The sequence below is a fragment of the Bufo gargarizans genome, chromosome 9 (assembly GCF_014858855.1).
Source record: "Bufo gargarizans isolate SCDJY-AF-19 chromosome 9, ASM1485885v1, whole genome shotgun sequence".
In the NCBI taxonomy this organism is placed as follows: domain Eukaryota; kingdom Metazoa; phylum Chordata; class Amphibia; order Anura; family Bufonidae; genus Bufo; species Bufo gargarizans.
The window spans coordinates 194817621-194829968 of record NC_058088.1 but is presented as its reverse complement, the minus strand read 5'-3'; the positions used below and the strand labels follow the sequence as shown (position 1 = coordinate 194829968).

At 48.7% G+C, this 12348-nt stretch overlaps 1 protein-coding gene across 1 annotated transcript; it reads left to right on the top strand.

Annotated features, from left to right (window-relative positions):
• The first annotated feature begins 4532 nt into the window (after positions 1 to 4532).
• LOC122919437 (inactive phospholipid phosphatase 7-like) lies at positions 4533 to 11879 on the top strand. Its single transcript, XM_044268473.1, has 2 exons — positions 4533 to 5154; positions 11415 to 11879. The coding sequence occupies exons 1-2, from the start codon at positions 4713 to 4715 to the stop codon at positions 11777 to 11779; spliced, it is 807 nt and encodes a 268-aa protein (XP_044124408.1). The 5' UTR covers positions 4533 to 4712; the 3' UTR covers positions 11780 to 11879.
• The last annotated feature ends 469 nt before the right edge of the window (positions 11880 to 12348 follow it).

The window sequence follows — 12348 nt, the reverse complement described above, 5'->3', positions numbered from 1 at the left end:
AGATAGGGCTTGATCCTCATGAAGAGACACTTACGGTCCCACTTGGACTGGGGACCATAGATGTTAATTAGACGAAGTTCTTGTCCCCTCATGAGGACATCCAGGATCAGGCACCTCCCCATTTCTAATTCAATAACCCGTCGGCATTCTACCGGTGCAGTAAAAAGGACTGCCACCCCGCTATACGGCTCGGCCGCAAGAGACCAGTAGGAGGATCCGCGTCGCCACTCCCTTTTAGCTTTAAATACAGATGCCAAATCTGGCAGCCTGGTCTCCTGCAAAAACAAAATGTCAGCTTCAACCCGGCTGAAAAAATCAAAGGCCGCAAATCTAGCCGTATCTGACTTAATGCTGGCGACATTAATGGACGCCAGCGTCAACGGAGTGAGTGCCGCCATCATGGGTGATTGAATTAGATGGCTTTCTTTTCCCACTGCCCCCACCAACTTTTTCATCAGATGATGGCTTACCCCTCTTCAAACAAACAGATGTGTCCATTTCACCTCTGCCCTTGTGCTCTGACTCCAAGCCAGCCCCCACCCCTGAGGACATGTTTTCCCCAGTAGAAGGAGGCTCGGCGTCCCCCGCAGGCCCAGGTGTCACCGCGACTCCCGAAACCTCCCCACCGGCTCCCTCCCCTGAGGAGGGGGAGGTGTCACCAATGGCTTGGAACCGGTTTGAGAGACTAATCAGAGGGGGGTTGGTTGTACCTTCCTTTGGCATCTGGCGGGTGGGAGAAGATCTTAAATCTCCCTTTTTCCCTGTACGTTTATTACCCTGCTTTTGCCATCCCCCACTTCCCCCGTCATGGGGGGATAATGAGGAGATGGCACCTTCCTCTTCCTGGATCCTCCTAATTTCCTCATCCAGCTCACTGTCCCTTTGGGCCTCAGCAGTAGCAGCAGTCTCAGGGGTGAGATCAGGGGTCATCCCAGCTTCCCCAGTTGCCTGAGGTTCCCGGGATTCACCCATCTCCCTCTCCCTTCGGCGATTTTCCTGACGCCTCAGTTGGGCAGGCGTCTTTTGCTTACTTTTCTTCCCTGGCCCCTCTGTTCCTTCACTTCTGCCAGCCCCTGCCCCAGTAGAATTGGCCTCACGGCTTCCTCCCGCCGGGGCATTGACCGCATTGGCAAAGGAATGAGGGCAGCGACTGAATGGGTGACCTAAGTCACCACACAGGTGACACCTAATCTCTGCACATGATGCAGCGAGGTGGCCAATCTCCCCACACAGCGCGCACTTCTGTACAGTGCAGTTAGCACTGAAGTGTGTGGGGCTGCCGCATCTGTGACAGAGCTTCGGCTGACCCTGGTAGAAAATCTGGATGCGATCCCTTCCAAGGAAGGTGGCAGATGGTATGTGAGTAACTGTGTTTCCTAAAAGCCTAAGTTTTACCATGAACGTCCAGGCCCCAGACCAGATGCCATGTTCATCCCTGTTCTTCTTGGGAACCTCCACCACCTCCCCATATCGGCCGAGCCACGTCATGATGTCGATACACGAGAGTGACTCGTTACGGGTTAGAACGGTCACCCTCTTCACATTGTTCTGACGAGACACTGCCTGGACGGCAAAATCTCGCCAGCTGGGCTCGTCCTTTGCCATCTCATAGTTCGACCAGAAGAGCTCAAGTCCCTCCGGCCGAACAAAGCTGACATCGAACTCAGGGGTCCCATAGGGATGTATCAAGGCGTAGATGTCTGTCGCCTTGAAGCCCATCTTTAGAAGGAGCTCAACAACTTCTGATCTTGAAGGAAATGTATCACTGCCCCTCCACCTCAGACGGACCACATTCCTACGGAGAGCACCCTGCCCAGCTGTCGGGAGGGACCACGTGGTCTCCCCGCTCCTTTGCTCTCGGAAGGCTGAGAGGCCATGCCTATCTATCCAAAAGGATAGATCAACCTCCCTCCCCTCTACATTGATTGTGCTCTCCCCTCTCTTTAGAGCCTCCAGAAGACGCCGCTGCAAAACGCCGTCCCCAGAGCCAGAGGACAAGGAGGGTCCCCTACTCACCCCGGCCGTGACAGTAGCAAAACTGCGCACAGGGGCTGCCACAGCCGGGGGGGCAACCGGACCAGGTTCCACACCCTCCCCGCTTACCAAAGACCCTCCACCACCCACTTCCATATCTTCCATCCCCAAACCAGCCTTACTTACAACAGATTCTGCGACCTCCCTTCCTTCCCTCCTAACACCATTCACTCCACCATCCAAACCCCCAGACATATTTTTATTAAAAATAATTTTCTGCCCCCCACCTGCTCCCTCACTCATACTGGCTGAACCGGTGTGTTTTGGTGTAATTATTGGTACCTCAGCATCACTGGGCCCTGGGGTCAGAGCTGCCCCCAAAAGACAGGCCACAGCCCCAACCCCACTTTTATCATTGCCCTCCGCTTCCTCAGTACTACCATTTACAACTTTTGGGCGCCGCTGATCCATTACCGGGCGCCGCTGATCCAAACGCTGCTGATCTGTTCTTTCATGGCGCCGCTCATCTGGACCAGCAGCGCCAATACAAAACAAAGGCTTTGGCATCAGTTCTTGACCTTCATTGGGAGGCGTAACCGTCATAGCTCCGACAGCTCCTTCATGCCTCTGCTGGCCCGAGGGAACAGCGTCATCAGCGGTTGGAGCCATCGGAGCTCCTGCAGCCATCTGTGGCGTGGAGCCACCCCCTCCTCCCATCAGGGAGCAAACTCCAGCGCCAGAGATTTTTCTCTCATCCTCCGCAGTAACCTTCCTGTCCGGCTTTTCAGCCGGTGTCGCACCAGCTCCATCCCCGTTACTGCAAACAGAGACGGAGCTCACCACCATATCGGATACCTCGCTCTCCCCTCTCTCCTGCACCGAGTCCACTGCAGGACACGGGCTGGGCTGAGAAGAGGGGCTAATACAGTGAGCCGGCCCTGCGGTCGACCCGGGGGTCCCAGGGAGGGGGGTGTATACATATCTTACCTGCTCCTGGAGCTTGGTCTTCTTAGCCTTTTTCTTTCCTTCCCCAGGCGTCTCCGGTGGCAACTCATCACCAAAGCATAAGTCCTGGAAACGCACTGGGGACTCCAGGAGCTGGATCTCCTCCACTAGGGCCCCTCCCGGGCTGCAGGTCTCATACTCATCCCCCGAGCCGCAGCTGGGTGACCTTGCTATTTGGCGTGCAGGGGGCCCACTGTACGGAATCTGCTCCTGCAGGCTGCCAGGTGGATCTTGCTGGTCATCATCATCATCCTCCTCCTGCACGACTGGTTCCTTCTCCACCTGGCTGTCAGGCTGCTGCCCCATCTGCCCCTTCTCCTCCGCCATCTTCCGAAAACGTTCCTCGTTTAGGAGTTTTTCCTTAAACGGGCCGCTTTTATCTCGGAGTACAGTCCGCCTTTGCTCAATCTCGCCAATGTCAGCTTGTAGCTGCTTTATTTGGTTCTCCAGCCCCTGCTTCTTCCTCTTTGGGGCCACTCCAACACAAGACCTCAAGCCGCGCAGCTCCTCCCGGAGCCTCCTCAGGGTCTTAGTCGCGTCTTCGTACTCACGGAGGTGGCTCATGACCCGGGATCCGTAGGTGGAAATGGACTCCCGGGCCCTCAGTACGCCCCAGCCTTCCTCCTCAAGATCTGCTTCACCTCCGTGAACACTCGGCTTTTGCTGGGCCCCGGAAGGGCCACTCTCACCCATGCTGGCATTCGGGTCCTCCTTAGCGGATCCAGCCTTGCGGCTCTTCCTACTACCCTCAGACTCAGGGGAGACAGAAGCCACATTACTGCGACTCCTGCCAGATCTTCTTACCCCTGAGTCCTCCATGCAGGCCAAACGCTGGCTTCTCCTATCCCCTGAAGGCCTGCCGCTGGGAACAGGAGCCTGGGGCTTGCTTCCCTCGCTCATGCCTGAGAACCCACTCTCCCCCTGGGGAGGAGAGAGCCGGCCTCAGGTGGATAGATTTTCCTCCAAACGCTCAGGAGCAGCAGCAGCAGCAGCAGCTACACACAGCCACAGGCGACCACACCCACAGGTAATCGCAGCTCAGGAACAGCTGGTCCAGAGCTGCACTCACTATTCTGCTGGTGCAGTCACTGTGTACATACATTACTTATCCTGTACTGATCCTGAGTTACATCCTGTATTAGACTCCAGAGCTGCACTCACTGTTCTGCTGGTTGTTATTGGATACAATCATCAAGCTGTCATCTTACATTTTAAAGGATTATTCCAGGACCAACATATTGATGACTTGTCTATAGGATATCGGTTGATAAAACCCAACTTTCCAGGGTTCCAGAACGGCCACTGCAATGTATGAGTAAGAGCCCCTTGGGGAGCCGTCCCGGCGGCCATATTGGTTGTCACCCAGAAATAAGCTGTAGATAAAGCCCTGAACTGAGGTGACCCCGCTGTGAGCCGGGCAGCTGCTTCTGCTCATCCTCACGTCATGTGAGAAGTGGAGTTGGCACCGCCAGTGACTACAAATCCCAGAATCCTCTGCGCCCTCGGGTTTAAATAGCCCATGTCAGGCCTCAGGTTACTTTCCAAGGGGCGGCCTTCCCCATTGGACGGCTCGTCGGCAGGACTATGGATAAACACATGGGGCATCTGCCTTAACTAAATATAACTTGGGACATGTGGCAGGGAGCAGCGCCCTCGCCCATACAACAAAGCCTCTCTCGTGCCCGCCGTCTTTTGAAGAAAGCTGTGCCCACAGCTTTGGGGGTCCCGTAAAGATGCCAGCCCCCCAGAAACGGAACAGAGTCCGGGACCGGAACAACGTGCTGGCCCGACCGGAGTTCATGTCCCTGAACCAGCCGACGACATCGCCCCAGGAGGGCAGAAACTTCAACAGGAAGCAGAGCGGGCAGTACGGCAACCCCAGCGAGGGCGCCCGCGAGAGGCGGCAGAGCCAGCAGCTGCCGGAGGAGGACTGCATGCAGCTCAACCCGTCCTTTAAAGGCATCGCCTGGAACTCCCTCATCGCCATAGATATCGCCATGTCCAAGAGGCTCGGCGTCTGTGCCCACAGCACCTCGTCTTGGGGCAGCGCCCGCTCCATGGTCAAGCTCATCGGCATAACCAGCCACGGCTTCCCCTGGATCCTGGGCACAGTGATCTGCCTGTGGAAGAGCAACACTCTGGCCGGCCAAGAAGTCCTGGTGAACCTGCTGCTGGGTAAGACTTTGCTCTTAGCCGCCTCCTCATGTAGCTCTGCTTGCTGTCAGTGAAAAGGAGCCTTTTGTTTACATCCCAGCTGAGGGTTTGTTACAGTCTGCACAATCCTCTCACCCCAGCAGCGCTCATCTCTCTCCTGTCCTGACAGTTTGTTACAAAGTATCAGTCTGCAGCCCACAGACTGGAAACAACTGTAACAAACCCTCAGCTGTGAGAAGGATCAGGTCAGGAGGGGTGTACGGCAGCTTATGGATGTAAATAAGACTATTCCTATTTACTGACAGCAAGCAGAGGTCTTAAAAAGAATTAGGAATTGGAACAGAAAGTCTATACTACATGTGATCCATTCCGAATTCAGTTTAGCCATCTCTAGATTGTATCTGTTTTTGGGAAAGCTGAGTGGAAACCAATATGGCCGCCACAGGGGTTGTAGCCCGTTACCCAGGCTAGCTGGTCAGGGGGTCAGGTGACCACCTCAGGCCACGTGTTTTGATTTATACAGTTTACAGCCTTTTGCTTTCCTTCTCCACATTATGTTTTCTTCTCCAGTCACATCCAAAGCTGCATCCAGAGAATGGCATCAGGGGAGCGCAGATAATATTCACAGGTCAGGTCACATGTCTAGAAGAGGGGTGGAGCTAAGCGGCTGCGGGTCTCCAAGGGCGACCAGTATCATTTTGAAAGCAGCTCTTGATGTGAGTGGAGAAGACACGAGAAGTGCAGACGTGACCTGTGACAGGAGTGATGGAGGCCGGGCGGCGGCCCCTTAGCTTAGCAAGAGATGTTAATGGAGCAACGGAGATAAGCGTCCACCAGACGCCTCTGCCTCCGATTATTCCCAAGTGAAATAGAAGCCTGGCACTGAGACCTGTGTGCAGCCGTAGTGCCGCCTGGAGCGGGCATATCACATGGGGGGGCAGTCATCTCTACAGCCCGGCCTGCCCCTTTAAGTCAGACGAGATCAAGACAGTGAAGGCCCCTACAGGGCCCATATAACATAGTGCCAAACAGTGCCTACATAACAGTGCCATACGATGCCTACATAACAGTGCCATACGATGCCTACATAACAGTGCCATACGGTGCCTACATAACAGTGCCATACGGTGCCTACATAACAGTGCCATACGGTGCCTACATAACAGTGCCATACGGTGCCTACATAACAGTGCCATACGGTGCCTACATAACAGTGCCATACGGTGCCTACATAACAGTGCCATACGGTGCCTACATAACAGTGCCATACGGTGCCTACATAACAGTGCCATACGGTGCCTACATAACAGTGCCATACAGTGCCTACATAACAGTGCCATACAGTGTCTACATAACAGTGCCATATACCTACATAACAGTGCCATACAGTGTCTACATAACAGTGCCATATACCTACATAACAGTGCCATACGGTGCCTACATAACAGTGCCATATACCTACATAACAGTGCCATACGGTGCCTACATAACAGTGCCATATACCTACATAACAGTGCCATACGGTGCCTACATAACAGTACCTACATAACAGTGCCATACAGTCCCTACATAACAGTGTCTAAATAACGGTGCCATACAGTGCCTACATAACAGTGCCATACAGTGCCTACATAACAGTACTCACATTACAGTGCCTACATAACAGTGCCATACAATGTCCACATAACAGGACCATACGGTGCCTACATAACAGTGCCATACGGTGCCTACATAACAGTGCCATACGGTGCCTACATAACAGTGCCATACAATGTCCACATAACAGGACCATACGGTGCCTACATAACAGGACCATACGGTGCCTACATAACAGTGCCATACGGTGCCTACATAACAGTGCCATACGGTGCCTACATAACAGTGCCATACGGTGCCTACATAACAGTGCCATACGGTGCCTACATAACAGTGCCATACGGTGCCTACATAACAGTGCCATACGGTGCCTACATAACAGTGCCATACGGTGCCTACATAACAGTGCCATACAGTGCCTACATAACAGTGCCATACGGTGCCTACATAACAGTGCCATACGGTGCCTACATAACAGTGCCATACAGTGCCTACATAACAGTGCCATACAGTCCCTACATAACAGTGCCATACAGTCCCTACATAACAGTGTCTAAATAATGGTGCCATACAGTGCCTACATAACAGTGCCATACAGTGCCTACATAACAGTGCCATACAGTGCCTACATAACAGTGCCATACAGTGCCTACATAACAGTGCCATACAGTGCCTACATAACAGTGTCATATACCTACATCACAGTGTCTAAATAATGGTGCCATACAGTGCCTACATAACAGTGCCATACAGTGCCTACATAACAGTGCCATACAGTGCCTACATAACAGTGCCATACAGTGCCTACATAACAGTGTCATATACCTACATAACAGTGTCTAAATAATGGTGCCATACAGTGCCTACATAACAGTGCCATACAGTGCCTACATAACAGTGCCATACAGTGCCTACATAACAGTGCCATACAGTGCCTACATAACAGTGTCATATACCTACATAACAGTGTCTAAATAATGGTGCCATACAGTGCCTACATAACAGTGCCATACAGTGCCTACATAACAGTGCCATACAGTGCCTACATAACAGTGCCATACAGTGCCTACATAACAGTGCCATACAGTGCCTACATAACAGTGCCATACAGTGCCTACATAACAGTGCCATACAGTGTATACATAACAGGACCACCCAGTGCCGGGAAACACTACTGAAACAAAAAACGTAAAAACTGATCCGTTTAAAACGGCCCTCAAAACACTGAAAAAGCCATATGGTCGTGTGAACAAGCCCTAACATTGCCACACAGTGTCCACATAACTGTGCCACACAGTGTCCACATAACTGTGCCACCCAGGGCCTACATAACTGTGCCACCCAGGGCCTACATAACTGTGCCACCCAGGGCCTACATAACTGTGCCACCCAGGGCCTACATAACAGTGCCACCCAGGGCCTACATAACAGTGCCACCCAGGGCCTACATAACAGTGCCACCCAGGGCCTACATAACAGTGCCACCCAGGGCCTACATAACAGTGCCACCCAGGGCCTACATAACAGTGCCATCCAGGGCCTACATAACAGTGCCATCCAGGGCCTACATAACAGTGCCATCCAGGGCCTACATAACAGTGCCATCCAGGGCCTACATAACAGTGCCATCCAGGGCCTACATAACAGTGCCATCCAGGGCCTACATAACAGTGCCATCCAGTGCCTACATAACAGTGCCACCCAGGGCCTATATAACAGTGCCACCCAGGGCCTACATAACTGCCACCCAGGGCCTACATAACTGTGCCACCCAGGGCCTACATAACTGTGCCACCCAGGGCCTACATAACAGGACAACCCAGTGCCTACATAACTGCCATCCAGGGCCTACATAACTGTGCCACCCAGGGCCTACATAACAGTGCAGGAATATCATGAAGAGTTTGCCCAGTTTTATGTAAATTTCTCCAATATTGTTTCAGTTCTTCTCAGTTTTGAAGATCTCTGCTTGCTGTCAGTTGGAGCACATGTTCTGAAGACCCATCCTGATCATGCGATACGTTGTACCGAAATCAGGAATTAAATCAACTGGAGAGTAGGATGCGTTGTCAGCCTCTGGCAGTAATCCCATTCACTGACCGCAAGCAGAGATTGTGAAAATGGTGAAGGTTTGAGGCATAAATATTTAAATATGTCTATACTGTCCTAGTGACAGGTTCATCACAGGTGTAGGGCCCCTGAGGGCCCCAGTGCAGCTGAGCACTAAACACAGACATCATGAGCCCGCGCCACAATTCACAGTCTTTTCTAGCTCATGTTTTCAGGAACATTCTGTCCAGAGGCAGCGAGATCCCTGCGTGTGACAGAGAGCAGACCCGTCACAGTGTGTCAGGACGCCAGCGCCCGGCGATTCTCCCTGATCCTAATTATTTGGGTCAAAGAACACCAGGAGCGGGATTAGGTGATCTGTGACTGACTGCACCACCTGCAGCTATTTCTGGGGGTAGAGCGTCTAAAGTGCTGACACCCTCAAACTGATCCCCTGCTGAATCACAGCAGGAGAAAGAGACGGCCACGAGACTGCACCCTCCGGAGAGAGCGCAGCGAGAGCAGAGACACGCGGCAAAACCAGTGATGTCCTCATAGCAAATCACTGAGCGCACGTCACCCACTGCAATCAACTAACCGACCCCCAACCAGGAGCAGTATTATAGTAGTTATATTCTTGTACATAGGAGGCAGTATTATAGCAGTTATATTCTTGTACATAGGAGCAGTATTATAGTAGTTATATTCTTGTACATAGGAGCAGTATTATAGTAGTTATATTCTTGTACATAGGAGGCAGTATTATAGCAGTTATATTCCTGTACATAGGAGCAGTATTATAGTAGTTATATTCTTGTACATAGGGGCAGTATTATAGCAGTTATATTCTTGTACATAGGAGCAGTATTATAGTAGTTATATTCTTGTACATAGGAGCAGTATTATAGTAGTTATATTCTTGTACATAGGAGGCAGTATTATAGTAGTTATATTCTAGTACATAGGAGCAGTATTATAGTAGTTATATTCTTGTACATAGGAGCAGTATTATAGCAGTGATATTCTTGTACATAGGAGCAGTATTATAGTAGTTATATTCTTGTACATAGGAGCAGTATTATAGTAGTTATATTCTTGTACATAGGAGCAGTATTATAGTAGTTATATTCTTGTACATAGGAGGCAGTATTATAGTAGTTATATTCTTGTACATAGGAGGCAGTATTATAGTAGTTATATTCTTGTACATAGGAGCAGTATTATAGTAGTTATATTCTTGTACATAGGAGCAGTATTATAGTAGTTATATTCCTGTACATAGGAGCAGTATTATAGTAGTTATATTCCTGTACATAGGAGCAGTATTATAGTAGTTATATTCTTGTACATAGGAGCAGTATTATAGTAGTTATATTCTTGTACATAGGAGCAGTATTATAGTAGTTATATTCTTGTACATAGGAGCAGTATTATAGTAGTTATATTCTTGTACATAGGAGCAGTATTATAGTAGTTATATTCTTGTACATAGGAGCAGTATTATAGTAGTTATATTCTTGTACATAGGAGCAGTATTATAGTAGTTATATTCTTGTACATAGTAGGCAGTATTATAGTAGTTATATTCCTGTACATAGGAGCAGTATTATAGTAGTTCTATTCTTGTACATAGGAGCAGTATTATAGTAGTTATATTCTTGTACAGAGGAGCAGTATTATAGTAGTTCTATTCTTGTACAGAGGAGCAGTATTATAGTAGTTCTATTCTTGTACATAGGAGGCAGTATTATAGCAGTTATATTCTTGTACATAGGAGGCAGTATTATAGTAGTTATATTCTTGTACATAGGGGGCAGTATTATAGTAGTTATATTCTTGTACATAGGGGGCAGTATTATAGTAGTTATATTCTTGTACATAGGAGCAGTATTATAGTAGTTATATTCTTGTACATAGGGGCAGTATTATAGTGGTTATATAGGAGCAGTATTATAGTAGTTATATTCTTGTACATAGGAGGCAGTATTATAGTAGTTATAGTCTTGTACATAGGAGCAGTATTATAGTAGTTATATTCTTGTACATAGGAGGCAGTATTATAGTAGTTATAGTCTTGTACATAGGAGGCAGTATTATAGCAGTTATATTCCTGTACATAGGAGGCAGTATTATAGTAGTTATATTCCTGTACATAGGAGGCAGTATTATAGTAGTTATATTCTTGTACATAGGAGGCAGTATTATAGTAGTTATATTCTTGTACATAGGAGCAGTATTATAGTAGTTATATTCCTGTACATAGGAGGCAGTATTATAGTAGTTATATTCTTGTACATAGGAGCAGTATTATAGTAGTTATATTTTTGTACATAGGAGCAGTATTATAGCAGTTATATTCTTGTACATAGGAGGCAGTATTATAGTAGTTATATTCTTGTACATAGGAGCAGTATTATAGTAGTTATATTCTTGTACATAGGAGCAGTATTATAGCAGTTATATTCCTGTACATAGGAGGCAGTATTATAGTAGTTATATTCCTGTACATAGGAGGCAGTATTATAGTAGTTATATTCTTGTACATAGGAGCAGTATTATAGTAGTTATATTCTTGTACATAGGAGGCAGTATTATAGCAGTTATATTTTACCATATTCTCCTTCCTTCCCTGGCAGCTCTTCTTCTGGACATTCTCACAGTGGCTGGACTACAGAAGTTGATGAAACGCCGTGGTCCATATGAAGTTAATCCTAGTATCTTGGATTATCTCGTTCTCGATGTCTATGCCTTCCCAGCAGGACATGCCAGTCGGGCCACTATGGTGTCCAAGTTCTTCCTCAACCATCTAGTGCTCGCCATCCCGTTGCGGGTTCTCCTCGTCCTGTGGGCCTTCAGTGTTGGAGTGTCTCGCATTATGATTGGCCGCCACCATATCAGTGATGTCATGGGAGGATTTGTGACTGGTTACTTGCAGTTTAACTTTGTGGAGGTTCTTTGGCTCTCGTCGAGTACATGTCAGATGTTGTCTTCGTTATGGTGAGCGCCTCCATGGAGACACGGGACTTCATGACTACAAGGACTTTGCGTTATTTTTCTGTTCTGGAATAGAAACTATTAAATATCTTTGTCTTAATAATTCATCTCTGGATGTCCAGTTTTGGTGTTTTTAACCCAAAGTAAGTACAACACACAGACCGGGATGGATCCATGTATTTGAGCTCATAGGAACAGACGCCCTGATTTATCCATGTCTTTACTCCCGAATTTTGGCTTCAAAAAGTTGCAAAATGTTCGGATTTTTTTTGGGGGCTCAGCAAAAAATTTGCAACTTTTTCTATTTTCACACCTCTCACTACAATTTAAAAAAAAAATGAGTCGTAGAGTGGGCGTGGCCATCTATGTTAATGAGCTTCACTCCAGATTAGTCACTGGAACTTATCTTATTAAAACGTTGCAGAAAAAAAGTTGCAACTTGACAGTTGCAACAGAGGAGGGCGACAAGAGTGTGAGCTTATAGGACGAGACATAAAGTGCCCCCAGATCTCGCTATCCCCCCCTCAGTATTGTTGGCAGGCGTCCCTCATACTTTCACACCTTGCGCTGGCAGCA

Excerpts from the sequence above, each read along its gene's own strand:
- LOC122919437 (XM_044268473.1), top strand. The coding sequence starts at position 4,713 with ATGCCAGCCCCCCAGAAACGGAACAGAGTCCGGGACCGGAACAACGTG. Across the intron at positions 5,155-11,414 it reads CCTGGTGAACCTGCTGCTGG|CTCTTCTTCTGGACATTCTC; the intron begins GTAAGACTTTGC and ends CTTCCCTGGCAG.